Source organism: Coenobita brevimanus, chromosome 98 (genome assembly GCF_032717465.1).
Source record: "Coenobita brevimanus isolate Jiangsu-jjx chromosome 98, ASM3271746v2, whole genome shotgun sequence".
Lineage (NCBI taxonomy): Eukaryota > Metazoa > Arthropoda > Malacostraca > Decapoda > Coenobitidae > Coenobita > Coenobita brevimanus.
Window position 1 is genome coordinate 16,120,001 of NC_137051.1, and position 21,700 is coordinate 16,141,700.

Below are 21,700 nucleotides of genomic sequence, written 5' to 3' on the forward strand. Positions count from 1 at the left end.
CCGCTTGCATTTCATTTTCTTTTTTACTTTAACAAATTTGTTTGGTCGAAGATTAGTACTAGACAGATGAATGCAATGTGATGAATGTGAAGGATATGGCGTCAACCATCGGTATTAATCACCACGTAATACAGTTAACATCCTGACTATTAGGAAATCTGTCGTCTGAAGAAAATCGTCTGGTGGTCGCCCAGATGAAAGTATCAACGTGTGCCAGTGAGTGAAAAGAATAATAACCCAGAATCAACACACTTAAAAAACCCAAACGCATATTCATTTTGCTTTGAATACTCGTCGTGAAAATATAGAACTCCCTCTGTTAAAAGAATACCTATAATGAATTATATTAGAAAAAATTGAAAAAAATCTGGGTATGCCACCTTATACTGCATCCTACTTACCGGTACCATGCTAACAGTTTTATACAGTAAATGTATAGTACTACATTTTAGCTTTCACTGGGCTATTTTTGAGTCTTACCTACTATGTGCTGCCACTGGGAAATATGAAAGGGGAGATGACGTGCAGTGAAGATGATGTACACTGTACAGTATACAGTAGCTGGCCAAATACGAAATATAAGTAATTGCCCATGAAATATGCTAGAAGTGCCAAATACACATTATACATATGTAGTTATTCATCAATTTACTATTAAGTGATAATTCATATTGCCTAAATAATAAGGTAAATAATAAAGGCAATCTGGGTAAAGATTCTGAGTACATCCTTCTGTTCATTTCATCAATATTTATTAATTACATTTTATAATAAGTTAAATATAAAACAATATTTTGAATGCATTTTTCAATGCACCTGCATTTTTTTTTTTTTAAATTCTATCAGAACTGTATGAGGCCTTCGAAGCTGAGGCCAAGGAGATGGGTATGCCCCGCCTACTCCTCACCGCCGCCGTTCCCGTGGGTCCTGACAACATCCGCGGAGGTTACGATGTGCCCGTCATCTCCAGGTACCTACAGTCTGGACCAAAACTTGTGTCGGAGCGTCTGGGGTGAAAACATAGTCGGTGTCAAAACTTGTGTTAGAGAGTCAGTAATGGTGGAAGTTACCTCTGTTTCAACTGACTCCTCTGACAGGTCTTGACTCCGACTGTACTATGACTCTGACACAAATTTTGAAACCCACTATAACTCCATCCGCCACACCTATTGATCCCGACTGTCCCTCAAAAAGGACTACACAGTACAGTCTTGGCACATCGCTTGGTTCAGTGTCTGCTGATGAGTGTAAACAACGAATCAAAAGAAGACGCACACAAGTAATCTGATTTCGGTTGAATAATACTCATGGTACAGTATAACAATATCAAGTGTTGTAAGATACACCTACATTATTTAAAAAAAAAAAAAAAATACACACACACACACACAGAATCCCCGTGCTTTACAACCAACAAACCAATACACTGTAATATACTGAAAATAATATCCACCATCATTTTATCAAATCATAAATTCCACTGATATCAAATCAACTGTTCCAGTGTCAACAGATCATCATGCTTGAATATTTACATACCTCACTGCTGTAGTGCCAACGAACTCACATGTTTTAGTATTAAAAAAAAAAGAGTATATTAAGCCAGTTATTTTAATATCAAATACACGCGTTCCAATATTAAAATCTCGTGTGCAGTAATGTCAAGATACCCTCGCCCTTTAATTAGAATAAAATCTATGAGGTCCAGTATCAGCAAATAAATATATCCCACTACCAACAAACTCATCGGATTAAATATCAACAAGCCCTCTTGGCATATGTCAATAAAACCACGTGCTCCAGAGTCAACAAACCTACGTGCTATAATGTCAACCAAATCACGTCCTCTAATGTTAAAAACACCACGTGCTTCACTGGCTCATATCCGGCAGGTACTTGGACTTCATTAACGTGATGGCGTACGATTTCCACGGCAAATGGGAGAACACGGTGGGACACAACGCTCCCCTCTACGCCCCCTCAGAGGACAGCGAGTGGAGAAAGCAGCTTTCAGTCGACCACGCATCCAACTTGTGAGTAGCTACTGTACATAAACCTGGGCAAACTCTCTCTCTCTCTCTCTCTCTCTCTATCTCTCTCTCACACACACACACACATCGTAGGTTTTTCTTCCCCCTTCCATCACCCCAAAATGCACTTTTCCCCATTAACCAACCGCTTAGTAGTTAATACTCTGATATTAACCATAACGTCTTTTACCAGTCAGAAAACCAGGAGTACTATAACGGAAGAGGGTGAGGAGGAAAAAGGTTCTGAAGAAGTAAGGTGGAGGAGGGGAGCAACAGCGAATGGATGGATGAGCAATTACGGAATGCATCTCTAAAGAAGGATACAGACTTCAGATATTTTACGCTGAGAGTATGATAGCGTTTCGGAAAGAGTTTATTTGGGGGCACAGTTAGCAGTGACAGGAAAATAAAATAGCGCTATGAATTAGACTGAAATGCTCAAAAGGGTACAGTAAGAAAAGAATAAACTAAATGATACCAGGCGGAAGAGAGAGTTATATGTAGAAAGAAAGAGAGAGGTGAAAAGATTAGTAAGAGAGAGTAAGAAGAGAGTGGATGAGGAATTTGGAAGGAATTTGAGTGTAAAGTGGAGGGACTGTAAGAAAATGTTCTGGAAAGAGGTGAAAAGAGTAAGACAGGGTGGAAGTGAAGTTAGCAGGGGAGTGAAAGATAAAAATGGTAGATTACTAGTGGAGAAGGGAGAAAAAGTGAGCAGATGGAGAGAACACTTTAAGGAATTGTTGAACGTGGAGGATGGAAGTAATGCGAGTATAAGTGGCTGGGGAATGGCTGGAAGAAGGAGGGAGGTGAGAAGACAGGAAGAAATCAGTAGGATAGAAGTTGTGGAAGCAATGAAGAAAGTTAAATCAGGGAAAGCCCCAGGAATTGATGGAGTGTGTGGTGAAATGCTGAAGCATGGGGGAGAGATAGTAGTAGAATGGATGTGGAAGATGTGCAGATTGGCCTGGGAGGAAGGTAGAGTCCCGGAGGATTGGAAGTCAGGTATAATTATTCCCTTGTACAAAGGAAAAGGGGAAAAAGAAGTGTGTGGTAATCATAGGGGCATTTGTCTTCTTAGTATAATAGGAAAAGTGTATGGTAGGATACTTATTGACAGAGTTAGAGAAAGAACAGAGAAATTAGTTGGAGAAGAACAGGGAGGCTTTAGGAAGGGAAGAGGCTGTGTAGATCAGATATTCATTCTCAGATCTTTAGTGGAAAAGCTTCTAGAGAAGGGAAAGAAGTTGTATGCGGCGTTCATGGATTTGGAGAAAGCATATGACAGGGTGGATAGACTAGGATTGTGGAAAGTGTTAAGAATATATGGAATAGATGGGAAGTTGTTGAATGCTGTGAAGAGTATGTACGATGGTGCGAAGGCTGCAGTGCGTGTGGATGGTGAACTAAGTGAATTTTTCTCTTTGAAAGTTGGGTTGAAACAGGGATGTGTCATGTCTCCATGGTTGTTCAATCTGTACATGGATGGGGTAATAAAAGAGGTACAAGGTAGGGTAGTGGATGTTGGAGTGGCCCTGGTGAGAGAGGATAGTGTTTGGAAACTCCCTGTACTGTTGTTTGCAGATGATACCGTGTTGTTGAATGAAGACGAAGGGGAGCTGCAAGGCTTGGTGGAAGAGTTTGAGAGAGTGTGTAAGAAACGGAGTCTAAAGGTGAATGTAGGGAAGAGTAAAGTGATGGTCTTTGAGAGAGGTGAAGTCAGTGAATGTACAGCGAGGTTGGATGGTGAGGAATTGGAAAATGTGAGTACGTTTAAGTACTTGGGTAGTGTGATGAGTAAGGATGGAGGTTTGGAGGGTGAAGTGCTTGAAAGGGTACAGCAGGGAAGAAAGGTTGCTGGTTCTTTGAAAGCAGTGATAAGAAACAGGGAAGTGAGCATGGAAGTGAAAAAGTTACTACATGACGGTATTGTGATACCAACTCTAACGTACGGAAGTGAAGCTTGGACGTTGTTGGAAGGACACAAGTCAAGAGTGAGAGCCGTGGAAATGAGTTATTTAAGAGGAGCCTGTGGAGTCACATGGAGAGACAGGCTGACGAATGAGGATATAAAGGAGCGTTGTGGTGTTGATGTGGATGTGATAGGAAGCGTTATGAGGAACACACTGAGGTGGTTTGGCCATGTGGAGAGGATGGAGGGTCAAAGACTGACGAAGAGAGTGTATGTGAGTGAGGTGGAGGGGGAAAGAGGGAGGGGGAGGCCGAGGATGAGGTGGAGAGATGGGGTGGAGAGGTATATGAGAGAGGGGGGTGTGAGTTGGGAGCAGGGCAGTGAAATGGCGGGGGACAGGGCGACTTGGAGGCGATTTGTTTGTGGCCACCCCAAACGGGATTGAGGCGTCTGGCAAAAGATAGATAGATAGATACCAGTTATTTATAAGGGATAAGTAAATATTATGAAGATGTTTTTAGTTATGGTAACAGGACATTTTTCCAGCAGAGAGATTTGCAAATAGAAATAGGGGATATAACTTTAGAAGAGGTAGCAAAATCTATAAAGAAATTAAAGAATATTAAGGCCTCAGGAGAGGATGGAATATTTCCTGAAACGCTTAAGGTGCAAAATGATGAGTTGATGAATGCTCTTTGAAAACTTTTTAATGTGGCTTGGGATAATGGTGCAATTCCAGAAGAGTGGAAAAATGGAGTAATTATAAAAATACAATAAAAAAATAGAGGGGGTAGATTTAAGTGTGTTCCAGTAACTAATGAAATTTTAAAACAACAAGCGGGGTTTAGAAAGGGTAGAGGTTGTACTGGTCAGATTTTTATTGCAAGGCATCTAATGCAACAAGCTAACGAGATGAAAATGTCACAAAGTGTGTGCTTTGTGGATTCTGAAATGGCGTTTGATAGTGTTTCACGTGGAGACTATGATGTTCTGTGGTATACCCAAAAAGTTTGTAAATATTATGAGAAGCCTGCATGAAGGTACTTTTGGTAAGGTAATGACAGGTGGTTCCTTAAGTGATCTATCTGAAGTTAGGTCAGGAGTGATTCAAGGAGGAGTTCTTTCGCCTTTGTTGTTTGTTTTGGTTATGGATCACGTTATGAGAAAGGTTGTAAGGAGAACAGGTGCAGGAATTAACTAGAAAGAAAAGGAGAGGCTGATGGATTTGGACTTTGCTGATGATATTGAACTGATTTGCGGAAGTATTTAAGGGATGCAGAGGGTGCTTGATTGTCTGATGGAGGGAGAAGTAAAAGTGGGCTGGTATTAATTTGTGGAAAACTGAAATTATTAATATGAACGTGGAGAACCAATTTCACGGTGTAATTGGTAATAATGTGGTGAAGAATGTAGAAAATTTTAAATATCGGGGAATGACTATCATCTAACGGATCATTAAACAATAAAACTGAGAACAGGACTAGATAGGCTTGGAGAGCTGCTGGAATGTTGAAATCTGTATGGAATAATAATATGCTTTCGATACCTTCTACAGTAAAAATTTACAAGTCCATGATTAGAGCAGTTCTGATTTATGGGCATGAGTCATGGTACAGTACAGTTGCAATAGATCAGAAAGTATTAGGATTTGAGAATATAATACTGAGAAGGATTCCTGGGATGAAGTGGCCTGACAGAGTTAAAAATGAAAGAGTCAGGGATATTACGAGAGTGAAACCAGTTGATGAATATGTGAGACTTTCTTTCTGGAAATGGCTAAGGCACATATATAGAAAAGAAGGCAGTTTAATGCAGGATGTGCCAGAGTGGACTGCTAGAGGAAGAAGAGGCAGAGATATGCCGAGGGAAACCTGGCTGAGGACAATGAAAAGAAGCAGGGGAGGAGTGTTGGCGGGACCTGAAGGAGATGGCAAGAGACAGATGTTGGTGGAGAGAGCAACCTAATTATTGTTGTTAAGTTTAGAAAGGTCTCTCTAGACTTCACCTTGGAGACAGTATAGAGGTGTTGGTTACTAAACGTTACCCACAGTTACCTCCTTCCATCAGTCTCCCAGCTTAACACCCACCCATCTGTGTTCATGCCCTCACCTAACCATCTATCTGCCGACCACACATTTACCCACAAATACCTCTCCATTCATCTATCTCTCACTTATACCCATATCCACCTACGTTCAACTCCCCACCTTTCCCAGCTATTTGCTTACCACACTATTCCCCCAACATATTTCCCTCCATCTATCTCCCACCATTACCCACATCCACCTACGTTCAACCCACTGCCTAACCTAGATATTTGCCCGTCACACCATTCCCCCCAAATTCTTACTCTTTCACCTCATCTATCTCCCACCATTATTACCCCACACCCACCTATGTTCCACCCTTCACCTAACCCACCTAATCCTCTGTAGGTGGGCCAAACTGGGAGCCCCCAAGGAGAAGCTGATCATCGGTATGCCAACCTACGGCCGCTCCTTCACCCTCTCCAACCCATCGCGATACTCCGTCAACTCGCCCGCTAGTGGAGGAGGCGAAGCAGGAAAATACACAGGCGAAGGAGGATTTATGTCATATTACGAGGTGAGTGGCAAGGGGGGATTGTGTGATTTTGGGTGGGGATCATGCGGTAACAGAAGGGATTTATGGCTTAGTGAAAGTGGAATCGGGGTTATGGGATGGATTTATGTTATAGTGAAAGAGGGATGTGGAATTGTGGAAGGGTTTTATGAATAAGTATTAGAGATCTGGGGGTGTTATGTGATGAGTGGAATGGATTTATGGCGGATTACGAGACGTGTGGCAAGGATTTTGGATATGGGGAGAGAGAGAAAGGGAGAAGGAGGTGGGATGGAGTCGAGATTGGCAGGAAAGGTAAAGTATTTTAGGAAATTCTGAAAATATTAAATCGAGACACTTTTTTAGTCCTCAGATCTAGGGAGTCTTTTCAGTGGCGAAATGGAATTGTCTTGTGTTAGCCAGAATAAAGGCAATGAGTTTTCCCTAAAGATTAAGGATTAACTATGCATAAGTAGAGTCCAAAGAACGCTCTTCATCTTCGCACAAGGGAAAATACACTCAACTCAGAAGTCATCTAGCTATCTCAGCCAGCACAAAATATTTCCTTACCCATAAGATTGCAGATGAATAAAATAAAGCTCCTAAAATATGCTGTCAGTATAAGAAACTGTAAGTCTAACCCAAATCTCTCACATATTTCCTAATTTTCAAAGAATTTACACGTAACCATTTTGTTACACGTAACCATTTTCTCAGCTGAAATAAATATCGTAAAACGTAAACAAGAGATAATGTTTCAGTGTGACAACATTTTTGAAAGAGTTACTGACATATCTTCTCGTATTTCCCTCTCTTCTAGGTGTATGAATATATGTGCAATGGCAGTGACTAAATCTGACAGATGGAGGTGAAGGTGAAACGAATCCATACTCTTGAAATTCTTTATACCCACATAGCAACCATTTTCAAACTCTTCCTCCTTATTTTTCTATTCTCAGCAACAGGCTTATCTTGTATATCCATCCTCCTTTTTTTTTAAAGGTCTATAAACACTTGTGCATGGGATGTGAGTACATCTGGGACTGGGAGATGCAGCTGAAACTAATCCTAATCCATAAAATTCCTTTAACTAAAATATCGAGCAGTTTCATACACGCTTATCCCTGAGAGTCCTCCCTTTCCCTCCGATTTTTAGGTCTGAACATCTATGCACTGACGGTAAATGTATCCACACGAGAAGGTTAGTCTAATTCTCTTAAAAATATTCTAAACACCCATTCATTCACTTCCTTCCAACACACCCACTTTTAAACACCCCATTCATTTCAGTTACTTCACAGTCTTAAAATCATTCCTCTTTTCCATTTTTAGGTCTGCGAGCACCTGCACACTGGGGATCAGTACATGTGGCGGGAGGAGAAGAGACTGAAAACTGATCCAAAAGTCTTCAAATTCCCTCAGCACCCTTTTAAAGACTTTTAAACTCTTCCTATTTTCTTGCACGTCTAAAATTAAAATTCCTCACTTTTCCTTACCACTTTTAGGTCTGTGAACACTTGCGCACGGGCGGTGAGTACATTTGGCATGAGGAGATGCAGGTGCCGTTCATGGTGAAGGGGTCGCTGTGGGTTGGTTTTGACGACGAGAGGGCCACTCGCAACAAGATGAAGTGGCTCAAGAAGGGCGGCTTCGGAGGCGCCATGGTGTGGACCGTAGACATGGACGACTTTACTGGAACTGTGTGTGGAGGAGGCGCCAAGTACCCGCTTATAGGCATCATGAAGTGAGTCTGGGGAAAGGGTATTGGATGGTTTGGGAAGCACTGGTTTTTCTTTAGTAGCGTTGTAAGTACGGATGTTAAATTATGACTTCACGGCGTGAGGAACCCGCTTGTAGACGTTATGTAGTGGGTGGGGGAGAGGGAGTTATTAAAGGCATTCAATTGTTTTCCTGTCATTGAATTTTGATTTTTTACTTACTAAATTTTAGGCTTTGTGAAGTTTAGGGAATAGTGTTGGTAGTTTGGGGTATTGGAATAAGAACAGACTAGATTTTCATTTACAATTTGACGGGCTTGGTGATGGAGGCGATTTGTTTGTGGCCACCCTTTACGGGATTGGAGCGTCTGGTAAGAGATAGATAGATAGATGATGTGTGGCGGAGGCAAGTATCTGCTTACAGGCATCATGGAGTGAGTCAGACAGAGTGATTCAGGAGCATCATGAACAGTGTGTAGGGAAGAGTATATTGAGGGTACTGATGTTTGTGTTTGCGAATTATAGGCATTGTGAAGTTAGTGGGAGAAGTATCGGGAGAGTATATGGGTGCTTTTTTTTCTCTCTACTTATCCTAATGGTGAAACTAGATATACTGTTTTTCTGATCCTGTTACTGGAATATCTAATTAGACTGCCTATTTCCGCTTGATAGGGACAGTGCGTGGTGGAGGGATCAGGTACCCACATCGAGGCATCATGAAGTATGTGTGGAAGAGAAAAATGCATTGAGGGTTTACTTTGGCCATTATTTTTTTGTTTCGATGGCTCGGTGGTAGGATGTTCGTCTCCAGATCCGTGTGTGACCGGGTTCGAAATCTTTGGGTTCGAAATCCAAGCTGTAGTAGAAATTTTAATTGAGTACTGGTAGTGGGCTATGTCCTTGCAAATGACTGCATATGACAGCACCATGTCAGTTCGTATATAGGACAAAACAGATTTTGATGCACACATGTATAATCATTACAATACTTCTACGTTCACATTCACAACCCTCTCTCTCCTCACATCCTTAGGAGAGGAGATGCTAGAAATATCCGTCTCTTGTCTCTCCCCAAGCCCTTGAATTCCATCACCAGTTCATAACCATTCCTTGCTCTGTTTCCCGGCCAGTTAACCATTTCCCTCCCTCTGCCCTCAACAATATACTCCTCTCTCTCGCCTCCCTCCTCTCACCCCACCTCACCTCCAAAAACAATCTCTCCCTACACTGATAGAGAGGAGATACTGTATTAATTCCCTTTCTTTGTCTCTCCCCCATTACCACCCCATCTCTTCCCTCATCACTCTCCTCTTTTTCTCTTCAACAGTTAACGATTTCCCTCCTTCTGTTCCCACTAGTTAACTCCCCCTTTCTCTCTCTTCATTCCTCATAACCACTCCATCCCGCACCGCCAGAGAGGAAATGCTTGGTATTCCCCGTGGTGGTGAGGACGTGGACTGGGCTACCGTAACCAAGACTTCTGTCGCCACCCGCACCACACTGCCGCCACCCGTCCCCGTAGACCCACTAAAGCTCATCAAGGACTACCAGAGCAACATCGCGCAGCAACAGGCCGCGGACAGGATCGATATTATTCCAAATGTGCCGAGTAAGTTCATTAATTTCCTTCTCTTTCATCTCATATTAAATACTACACCGAGTGGAAAAATAACACAAGATGTAACATACTTCCTATGAAATGAACATGCTGCAACTAAGCGACAGACCAGGGATAATATTTATTAAGAATCCTAACCATTTCACAGGATAAACATGTCTCCATAAATGTTAACTGTTATCACTGGTCGATTTGTCTTTCGTATAATTTCACTTCAAAATTTACTCTAGTTTTGTTATGAAATATTTGGTAGTGTAAGTTGAACGAAAGGCAATGATAGACTACGTGTGTGTGGATGAGCGAATGAGAAGACAAGTGTTGGATGCAAGAGTGTGGAGAGGGTGGGGGAATGGAGTCTCGGACCATCACTTAGTGATGGCCAAGGTAGAGCTGCAAAGAAAGTGGTTGAGGAGGCGAAGGGGAAGACAGGAGGAAGCAGCTCCTGTGAGAAGAGTGGAGAAATTGCAAGATAGTGAGAAAAGGACAGAGTATAAGAGCATAGTGGAAGAAAGATTGGGAAGGTATGAGCTAGAGCAGATGGAAGGGGTGGAAGACGTATGTAAGATATTCACGGAAGAGATAAGCGCAGCGTGTGAGGCGGTTTGTGGAGTGAGGAGGAGATGCAAGGGAGTGCAAGGGACAGCATGGTGGAATGATGAGGTGAAACGAGCTGTGGAACAAAAGAAGAAGGCATATGGTGAATGGTTGGCGAGTAGAGGTAGGGGAGAAGATGAGAGAGAGAAGAGAGAGGTATATGTGAGCAAGAGAAGGGAGGTTAAGAGACTGGTGAAGGAGAGTAAGAAGAAAGTGGATGAAGAGTTTGGGAGGAATCTGAGTGTGAAATGGAGGGAGAGTAAGAAATTGTTTTGGAAGGAGATAAAGAAAGTAAGGCAGTGTGAAAGGGGAAATAGTAGGGGAGTGAAGGATAGGAATAATAGATTGTTGGTGGAGAAGAGAGAGAAAGTGAGGAGATGGAAGGAGCACTTTGAGGATTTGTTGAATGTAGAGAGTGAGAGCAGTGTGAGTATAAGTGGTTGGGGAATGGCTGGGAGAAGAAGAGATGAGAGGAGGGAGGAAGAGATCAGTAGGTCGGAAGTAGTGGAAGCGATGAAGAAGATTAAGCTGGGAAAGGCCCCAGGAATTGATGGAGTGTGTGGTGAAATGCTTAGGTATGGGGGTGAGATTGTTGTGGAGTATATATGGAAGTTGTGTAGATTGGCTTGGGAAGAGGGAAGGGTTCCAGAGGACTGGAAATCAGGTATAATTGTTCCTCTGTACAAAGGAAAAGGGGAGAGAGAAGTATGTGGTAACCATAGGGGTATTTGCCTTCTTAGTGTGACTGGTAAAATATATGGTAGAATACTCATTGATAGGGTTAGGCATATGACAGAGGAGCTAGTTGGAGAAGAACAAGGGGGATTTAGGAAGGGAAAAGGGTGTGTAGACCAGATATTTGTTCTAAGATGTTTAGTGGAGAAGTATCTAGAGAAGGGAAGGAAAGTGTATGCTGCCTTCATGGACTTGGAGAAAGCTTATGACAGAATAGATAGGCAAGGTATGTGGAAGGTATTAAGAATATATGGAGTGGAGGGGAAATTGTTGAGTGCTGTGAAGAGTATGTATGAGGGAGCTAGGGCTACGGTGCGAGTGGATGGTGAGCTGAGTGAGTTCTTTGATCTCAATGTGGGACTGAAACAGGGGTGTGTAATGTCTCCATGGCTGTTTAATATATATATGGATGGGGTTGTAAAGGAGGTTCAAGGTAGGGCAGTGGATGTGGGGGTGGCCCTAATGAATGAGGGTGAGATTTGGAAGCTTCCGGTGTTGCTGTTTGCTGATGATACAGTATTGTTGAGTGAAGATGAATGGGAGTTGCAAGGTTTGGTGAATGAATTTGGGACAGTGTGTAGGAGGAGGAAGCTGAAAGTTAATGTAAACAAAAGTAAAGTTATGGTGTTTGAGAGGAATGAAGTCACTGAGTGTGCAGTGAGGTTGGATGGTGAGGATATGGAGAATGTGAGTGCATTCAAGTACTTGGGTAGTGTGATGAGTAAGGATGGAATTTTGGGGGATGAAGTAAATGAAAGGGTACAGCAGGGAAGGAAGGTTGTTGGTACACTGAAAGCGGTGATGAGAAATAGGGAGGTGAGTATGGAAGTTAAGAAGTCACTGCATGATGGTATTGTGATCCCTACCCTGACGTATGGAAGCGAGGCGTGGACCTTGCAAGAAGGGAACAAGTCAAGAGTGAGAGCAGTGGAAATGAGTTACTTGAGAGGAGCATGTGGAGTGACGTGGAGGGACAGGTTGACGAATGAAGAAGTGAAGGAACGTTGTGGGGTAGATGTGGATGTGGTTGAAAAGATTAGGAGAAATACACTGAGGTGGTTTGGACATGTGGAGAGGATGGAGAATGAAAGACTGACTAAGAGGGTGTATGTAGGTGAGGTGGAGGGAGGGAGAGGGAGGGGTAGACCGAGGATGAGGTGGAGGGATGGAGTTGAGAGGTATATGAGGGAGGGGGGGGTGAGCTGGGGGGAGGGGAGTCAAATGGTGGGTGACAGAGTGACTTGGAGGCGTTTTGTCTGCGGCCACCCTTTGCGGGATTAGGGCGTCGGGCTATAGATAGATAGATAGATAGTAAGTAAAGACAAATGCACACCCAAGCAGTTTTATATGCAAATCAAGCTTTTGTAGGCCTTATTATAAATATAGCCTTTGACGTTTACCATTGCTTTACACTACACTGACTTACAAGATTCGATGAACTTTGTCACTACTTTCGCGATAGTCATTCAGATCAACACCGCGACACATGTGTTTACCTCTGAACTCTTCACCGACAAAAGGAATCAATTTAATTAGCATTCCTGTGAGACGATAACAGCAATCATTATGTAATACAAAATTAAATATATTCTTCCAAAAACAATGGTGATGAAAACTGAGATACACATCGTGGAATCAGGTTTTCCAGCCCACCCATGGAAATTCAATTCAACATGTCTCCCTCCCCTTCCCTGCCTCCTTTCTCTCATTTAACCCCTTCCTCCCTACTCCTCCAGAGGACGCCCCCAAGGTGGTCTGCTACTACACGTCCTGGTCAGTGAAGCGGCCTGGCGCTGGTAGATTCGAACCTGAAAGCATCGACTCCCTCCTGTGCACCCACGTGATATACGCCTTCGCCGGCATGGAGGACTACCGCCTAGCACCCGGACAGCCCTCGGATGTCGGAGACGGGTTCAAGGAGGGCATGTACACCAGACTGATGAAGCTCAAGGAGAAGAACCCACAACTTAAGGTGAGATAGAATAAAAGAGAACCCCAAACTTATGATGGGATACAGCACTGATTTTAAGGCCAGGTAAAAGCTGTAAAAAGCCACAACGCCAATTTCAAGGTTAGGTAAACTCATAAGGAGCCCCGACCTTAAGGTGTGATACAACGTTATATTTTAAGGTCGCAAAAAAAAAAAAAAAAAAAAAAAAAGAGAGAGAGAAACCAAAACCTAAGGTGTGATACAATGACAATTTTATGATCAGTTAAAACTTAAAACAGCCCCACATTTAAAGTGAGATAAAACACGAATTTTAAGGTCAAGTCGAAAAGAACCCAAAGTTCAAGTGAGATAAGACATTAATTTCAAGGTACCAGGTAACCGCAAACTTGAAGTGAGGTGGGACCTTTAAGGTCAGTGTAAGCCTAAAAGAACCCCAAATTTAAAGTGTGGTACATCAATAATTTCAGTCACTTCACTATGACGCATACTAGGGCTTATGAAGTTTAACAGATTGTTTTTAACCAAGATAGTTAAAAAAAAAAAAAATCCGATATTGAAGGTGAGATAGAATAACCTCATCCAAATCTTGTCTCTTGTTGATCCTCATTCCTACGTCCTGCCTCACAGATTATGTTGGCTCTGGGAGGCTGGGCTTTCGGATCCAAGCCCTTCCAAGAGCTGGTGGCTAATCAGTTTAGGATGAACGGCTTCGTCTACGATTCACTCGAGTTCCTACGCACGCACGAGTTTGATGGCCTCGACATTGACTGGGAAGTGAGTTGTTAGAGCTTTTGTTTTGTTTTGCTTTGTTTTAACCAATGTACTACTACTTTGTCTCTCAGTTCAGTTAAAATGTTTCCTGTTAGCCCGAATAAAATACCTAATCACGTTCACAGCAGGTAAAAGGTTAAATTACTTATACAGAAATTGTCTGCGTCATAACCAGTCTCTGAAATACCATTGTATTAATACTTTTTGGTGAAATTGACCATTACTGTCAACACTATCAAGAAATTCCTCTGTCTCTCATCATACCCTGCCCCTAGAAGTCATCCCTCATCCCTACTTTACTTTTACCTCTCCTTGAATCCTTTCTTTTATCCACAACAACACGTGATCCTTCACAAGTACCTCAGAACCCCCTCAAACTCCCCCTCCCACCTTCCTCTAACCCTCTCCACAACCCTACAAACCTTCTCTAATCATAATCCCACAACCTCATCTAAGCCACTGCTCTCCCCACAGTACCCACGCGGAGCTGACGACAAGGCCAACTACGTGAATTTCCTGAAGGAGCTGCGTCTGGCCTTCGAGGGGGAGGCCAAGAGCACGGGACACGCCAGGCTACTCCTTTCTGCTGCTGTGCCCGCATCATTCGAGGCTTTGGCAGCTGGGTAAGTGGATTAGGCTGTATGACTTGACAGAGGGGCTCTTAGGTGGATGGGCGGAGTGTTGATTGGATGGGGAGAGATATGTCTGAGTGGACGGATTGATGACTGGTTGGAGGGGCAATGGGCGGGTGGATAAAGTGATACTGAATGGATGGATGGATAGGACTGATGGCGGGGTAATACTTAAGCGGAAGGATGCACAGATGGCATGGATGAAGAATTAAACTTAGGTGGAGCTGGGATTTCAAATGCCTGAATGATGCGAGAATGGCTGTGTGCCTCTTTTCACAGGGCATGGTGCTTGAAAGTTGTATCAGTGTCCTTCTCTCTCCTTGTTTCTAGATCCTACCTCACCTCGCACTTTAGACGGGAACTAGGGTTGGAATTTTGATAATGATGATTATGACTCTTGGATAACATTATGATTTGCTTAAACTCATAGCTCTGTGACACAAAGCCGCTACTCTACAGGAATACAGAGCAGATCCAACACACGTAAGTTGTTGTGTTGTCTCAACTGTATGAACATTAAACAGTGCGAATTTGGAGGATTTTCAAGTGACTTTGGAGATTTCGTAACACCTCAGAGATTTATTCTCACCATTACACCTCAGTATTATCCTGTATCTTACTGAAGCAAACTATTTCTGTATTAGGGCGATATAATTAACATAGAAGACAGTATCAAGGCGTAATAGTATAGTAGTTACGATGCCTTCAGTGCCACTTAGAGTAAGATGCTCTATGTGGTGTTTGGTGTGGGATGCAATTACATGTGTACATAATGGCCAGATTTCGTAGCGCTTCTTCCTTAGCTGTTTACTTTGCTTATGACACTTGACTATCCACTTACATGTTGTTTCTGTCTTTCTAATATCGACCTAGTTTGCAGCACTAACATTCAACAAAGCAAGATCTAAAAGGTAAAATACCGGTAAGTCGCATAAGAAGAAGTATTAGGAAGGCTTCTGAGCGAAAGAGAATACGAGCAATAGTAATAAGGATGAATGGTGTGTCTAGAGCGTAATCTGTCAACTCTCTCTCTCTCTCTCTCTCTCTCTCTCTCTCTCTCCTCCTTATAAGTCATCTTACCTTCCTTTTACCCGTATCTGTCTACACAACCTTGTCTCTTGTCTTCCTAATTTATCTACATTATCAATCTGTTTCTTTCACCTTCACTACCTTCCCGCAGGTATGATGTGCCAGAGATCAGCAAGTACCTAGATTTCTTCAATGTGATGAGCTACGACTTCCATGGCATGTGGGAGAACCAGGTGGGCCACAACTCACCCCTCCTGCCCCTCGAGACCGCATCATCATACCACAAGAAGCTCACTGTCGTACGTATCTCTTTCTTCTACCTAACTGTCCTACATACCTCTCCCTTCTACCTCACTGTCGTAGGTATCTCTCTCTTCTACCTCACTGTCGTACTCTCTTATCTACCTCACTTGTACGTACCGTATCTCATCTGCCTCACTGTTGTACGTACCGCATCTCATCTACCCTCACTGTTGTACATACATATCTCTTGCACATCACTGCTGTACGTATCTCTTCTGCCTCAATGGCGTACGAGTCTTTCTGTCTCACAACGGTACATATCTTCAAAACTCACGGTGGTTTGAAATTAAGATCTTTTACTTTTTACGAGCGAAGTGATGTTTACGTTCAGCTGGGGAATGAGTGGCCCGACACGAACCGGCCTGGCTCGACACGACACGGCCCGTCCTCGATGGTGTTCAGAGGCTAATAACTTTTTTACTGTGTGAGATAGAGAAGAGATTCTTTCAGCAGGTAGTAGATACATTCAATATATTTTGTTTTTAACTATATATTTACTTACGAGAATAAAGAAACCCCTTGGAATCCCAGCTTTCCAAAGGAACGTACCGAGGGCTTCAACTGACATGCTCCACCATAAAACTGAATTTAAAAAGATTTCCTGCTGTAACACAATGTATTTCTGCATAAATTCTAACAATTAAATACCGAGTATTACGCACATAATTTTACATGAACGTTATTTCTATGTTTCAGAGTGAAATCAGCAAAGGTAATCACCCCACTTCTGGGTTTTATCATTCGATCAACAGACAACCGTTTACCGTCGCAGTTCGTTGACACGGCAAGTCGGGAGCAGAGAATTAAACGTTGTGCGTGTGATTAATGCTACAGCGCCTCGCTATTTGCACATGCAGAGAGAAAACGTGAGAAAGTAAATATTTTAGCCCAATTATTCTGCTATTACTGTTCAACTACCTCACCATAAATGTTGAATGTTTATACTAAGACGAAATTATGATAATACTGTAGGCGTATGTACGAACTCTCGCTCGCTCGACACGCGCTCACAAAGCGCCCTTTACTGGTAAATATGAACTCTGTTGTCGGCCTATTGATGGCCCTCTCGCGGGGGCGTAGGAAGCGATCGGTCCTACTTCCTTGCTGCCATAGTTTAATGGGTTAGAGCGCATTTTATCAACCAACAGGCCAGACGTCTGATCCCATTCAAGGGCCACTGGTTGAAATAAGGAAGGGAATCCGGTGGCAAAGTACTGCTCTCTCCATATAACAGAGCAATTTCTTAACCCCTCAAGAGTGGAGTACACGACATAACACTGCCTTCCTTACCTACCTTGGAGAGTGATTTTTTAAACATTTGTATTAAATACAAAACCTTTCTCCGAGAAGCATATATATATATATATATATATATATATATATATATATATATATATATATATATATATATATATATATATATATATATATATATATATATATATATATATATATATATATATATATATATACTGTTTATAAAGAAGTATGGAATAGTATCTTCTTTAAATGTACACGCAAATTTACCTACTCTTTTACTTATTTACCTGCATGCAAAATCGTTCCCCCCAGGACTACAGCGTTCGTGAGTGGAAGAAGCAGGGAGCGCCGGGCCAAAAGCTGATGGTTGGCATGCCCACGTACGGCCGCTCCTTCACCCTCGCCAACACCACCAAGTTCGACATCGGTTCGCCAGTTATGGGAGGCGGCAGGGAGGGACGGTACACGCAGGAGGAGGGATTCATGTCTTACTACGAGGTGCGTGAAGGCTATTAAGGAAGTTTTCTCTAGTCGACAAGATGAAGGGCAAGGTTAAATTAGGATGGGTTAAGTTAGGTAGTGTTAGGCTGTGTTGGGTTGGGTTGGGATGGACTAGGTTAGGTTGGGTTATGTTAAGTTAGATCATCCTGTCCTAGTACAAAGATGGAGAAGTGAGAGAATTTGCACTGTTCTCTGATCGACAAGAATCAGAATTATTATAGGTCAGGAGAAATTATTGCTTGGCTGACAAGCTTGGTAACTGTCAGCGTTCGCAGGAGATATTTTTTAGATGATAAGTCTGTAGAATGTTACGGTACAGAAGGGAGGTTAGGAAGCTTAGAGGAGACTGTACCTGAGTAGTTTCTCATTTCGTTTATAACGCCAAAGAAGTTAATTGTGAAAAAATGTACTGTATATTATTGTCTGTGCAATGGATTACATAAATAATTAGAGTTGTATGAAAATATAAAGTTGTCGCCAGTATTCACAAGTGAGCTGAAATGTGCTATTAGACTGCAAGTGAGTTGTGAATATAACTGCATGCATTTAATCAAGCAAAAACGTAGTTAGACCGACACATGTTTGTTAAATTGACAGTTAGCTATTAGGCATTATAACAGAAAGGGAAAGAGGGAGAGGAGACTATAGGGCGGATGGTTTAAGAGTATGGGGAGAAAATAGGTGGGGGATATCATACGTAGGGGATGAAAGTGTGGGAGGGGCAGAGAGTGGAGAAATTTAAGGTGGGATGTAGTAGCTTGGGAGAGCGCTGAGGGAAAGGGGAGACAATGAGGTGAGGAGAGGGAAATATACAGGGTGAAGGAATAATGTGAGAGAATTATATACCGTAACCTTTCGCAGCTTACATTTCCTGTTATCTGAATGCTATTATACTTCTGTCCACACCCATTTCTTACTGATATTCCTCATTCACCTACCCATACACCCGTCTCCAACCTGCAGGTGTGTGATTTCCTATATGAGGACAACACGACGCTGGTGTGGGACAACGAGCAGCAGGTGCCCTTCGCTTACAATGGCGACCAGTGGGTGGGCTTCGACGATGAGAGGTCACTAGAGGTCAAGGTAGGTCACTCGGGGATCAAAATTCATCGCTAAGTATTGTGGAAAAGGGTCACTAAAATTCTTTCAGTTATAAACAGTCACTGACGATCAAACTAAATTTTTAACAAAAAACGGCATAAATATGTACCACGCAGAAATGCTTCTTCATATTCTATCCAACACCATTTTTTTTTTTAATGCAGTACTGTGTAAAGAATATAATATCAACCCTATGCAACTTTATTCTATCTTAACTGTAAACGCCTGTCCCCAGTGTTACTTAGTATAAGGGGAAAATAACGATATTACCATTTCAGTGGTGATAGTGAACAATTAGAGTAATATTTTCTTTAGAGATCAATTTTTCTGACTTAAACAAAGGATCCCCATTTCCTAGACATACCCTGACCATTAACTCCATATCACAGGGAGACTGGGTGAAAACTGAAGGTCTTGGCGGCGTGATGATTTGGAGTGTTGACATGGACGACTTCAGAGGCAACTGTGGCACTGGGAAATACCCACTGCTCAACACACTCAGCAAGGCACTCGCCAACTACACCGTGGCACTCACTTACGAAGGACCTTACGAGAATACTGGCACTCTCGACGGAACCAGTGCCAAGCGAGATCGTAAGTAGATTATTAGTGTTTATGGCGGGATAATAAACGTTCCACTACGAGAGGTCTCCCTGCCCTTGCGCTGAACAAAATCTTCTAGCAGTAACAAGAATGAAATGAAATCGACATCGTCGCACTGAAAGTTTATAACATTATAAAATGTAGTCATTGAGTCTAGCCCTTTCGCAAAGACAGGTCATCCCTAAGCTGACTAAACTGTCTGGCAGTAGGAAGAAAAAAAAAAAGAAAGAAAGAAAATTGTCTTTAGCTTCTTCACTGTGATGAGTCTTCTCTAACTTCACAACATCGACTGGCGGAAGTAAAGATATAATGTCGTTATCGCAGTCTGAAAATGTTAGTTTGGTGTAAGCTTTTAATTTTATCTTAATATGGTGGGGTAGGTATGGTTTTCTAAATTTGCTGTCTTTCTCCACATTTTAGGTAAGCTTTGTTCACCACTATATCCGTTTCATTCTAACTTGGCCTTAAACAGCCATCTTTCTTTCTTGAATCTTGAATACTGAGTTTTAACAAAAGATTAACGCTAGTATATGATGCAAGTCATGAAAAAGTGCAATAGAAAGGGTGCAGAGCCACAGTATTGTCCTATTCTGCTTCCATGTGAAATAAACCGCAGGACAAAAATTTGGGCCAAAATAAAACAACTACAGTTCGTATTCCCCATCCATCCCAGTGACCATTCATCTCCTCTAACCTCACAATCTCTACCCATTAACCAGTCTTTTCCTCATTATTTTATCTAAAGTATTCACAACCTATTCCTCACTCTGTTCATCCCCTTCTAGTCTCCCATTTATTTTCATTAATTATCCACTTCCCAATTCTTCTCCCACACTATTCATCTACTACAAATTATTCCTCACTTCCACCGCCAGACCACCTTTCACCTGTTCATTTACCATTAGTACCCCATCCATTCTTCAGATAGTCATTCATCACTCACCTATTCACCCATTACCCATACCTCATTCATTTCCCATCCATCCATTTTTCATCGACTGTATTCCCTTTATGTTCAACCACTACCCTGTCCACTGAGCGTTCATTCACTTCCCACCCATGCACCTCTGTTGTGAATTTGACTGTTGTGGGTTGCCTACTAGAGTAAGATTGGGGTGTAACACACATTAATTGTCTTTATGACCGGCGAGCAGTCGATAGGCATATATCTGACCCTTCTTCATTGATTATTAGAGATTATATAGGGACCTGGATTTTCCCTGAACTTAAGTAGGAACTTGTACTTGATCTAAACTTAAATACGGACCTGAATCTATGGTTGCATGTCACGGCTGGGGAAAACGTTCTTTGGGTTCTTTTCTTCTCAGTTACATTTTTTTTTTTCTTCTCCCCCCACAGCGAACGTGGTGCACTGCGATGAAGCGGATGGTCACATCAGCTACTATGAAGACAAGACGGATTGCACTCGTTACTTCATGTGTGAGGGTGAACGCAAGCACCACATGCCCTGCCCTGTCAACCTCGTCTTCAATGCCGCCCAAAGTGTGTGCGACTGGCCGGAGAACGTACCCGGGTGCGAGACGGCCATTTCAGGGGCGGCGGCGGCTAAGCGGTGAAGATAAGGAGTGAGAAAACGGAGAGCGGGGACGACATAAAACCAGGACAACGGAAAAGGAGGATTACGTAGGGCAAGGACGACTAAAACTGCGGATACCCTTAACAGCTGACATAAAAATCTATGGATTTCATTAAACAGGGATATTTGATAGTGGGGACATCTTAAAGTGAGGACATTGAAAACTTGGGACATAAGAAACAGTGGAAAATGTATACACCGGAATATGAAGACTTATAATAGTGGAGACAGTGACAATCTGGAACGTCGTAAAATGTAGACATTGGCAAATCGAGGCATTGGAAACTTGGGACGTCAAAACAAAGAAACAGAAAACTAAGGATGGCCTACTGAAAACTAGGGTGTATTCGACAAAGGAAAGCAGAAAAACACCGACAACATATGTATCGACAGCAAAATGCAGGGATGGAAAAAAAGCAGGACGAAATTAAAAATGGGAAAAATGCTAGTGTTGGTAGTTCGAGAACAGGAAGAATGCTAAGGTATAAATATGAAAGCGACATGGGGAAAAAACACGAGATTGAGGAATGGACAGACAGCCACATAATTATACTGATGATTGTGTGAATGCTTAATCTCTTAGAGTGAGGTATGCATGTAATATAGCCGTTAATGGCCAGAAATAAATGATTCTGTTTGTAAATTAATTGACATCTTTTAAAGGTTGTGATCTACGGTAGCATTTGAGGGATATGGAACTGCATAGGAAATGGATATTCTTATATTACTCTTATTACTGTGTTCACTTGTTTATTGAAGTTAATC

General features: G+C 42.3%; 1 protein-coding gene across 1 annotated transcript in view; it reads left to right on the forward strand.

Annotated features, from left to right (window-relative positions):
• Positions 1–21,262, forward strand: part of Cht7 (chitinase 7) — a 45,996-nt gene extending 24,734 nt beyond the window's left edge. The window contains exons 7-19 of the mRNA XM_080283778.1: positions 847–970; positions 1,893–2,033; positions 6,375–6,543; positions 8,025–8,263; positions 9,653–9,846; positions 12,921–13,156; positions 13,763–13,909; positions 14,381–14,529; positions 15,719–15,866; positions 17,443–17,628; positions 18,595–18,717; positions 19,125–19,329; positions 20,698–21,262. Of these exons, the coding sequence (XP_080139904.1) occupies positions 847–970; positions 1,893–2,033; positions 6,375–6,543; positions 8,025–8,263; positions 9,653–9,846; positions 12,921–13,156; positions 13,763–13,909; positions 14,381–14,529; positions 15,719–15,866; positions 17,443–17,628; positions 18,595–18,717; positions 19,125–19,329; positions 20,698–20,915 (2,279 nt within the window). The 3' untranslated portion in view covers positions 20,916–21,262. The remainder of the gene's footprint in view (positions 1–846; positions 971–1,892; positions 2,034–6,374; positions 6,544–8,024; positions 8,264–9,652; positions 9,847–12,920; positions 13,157–13,762; positions 13,910–14,380; positions 14,530–15,718; positions 15,867–17,442; positions 17,629–18,594; positions 18,718–19,124; positions 19,330–20,697) is intronic.
• Positions 21,263–21,700: the final 438 nt, after the last annotated feature.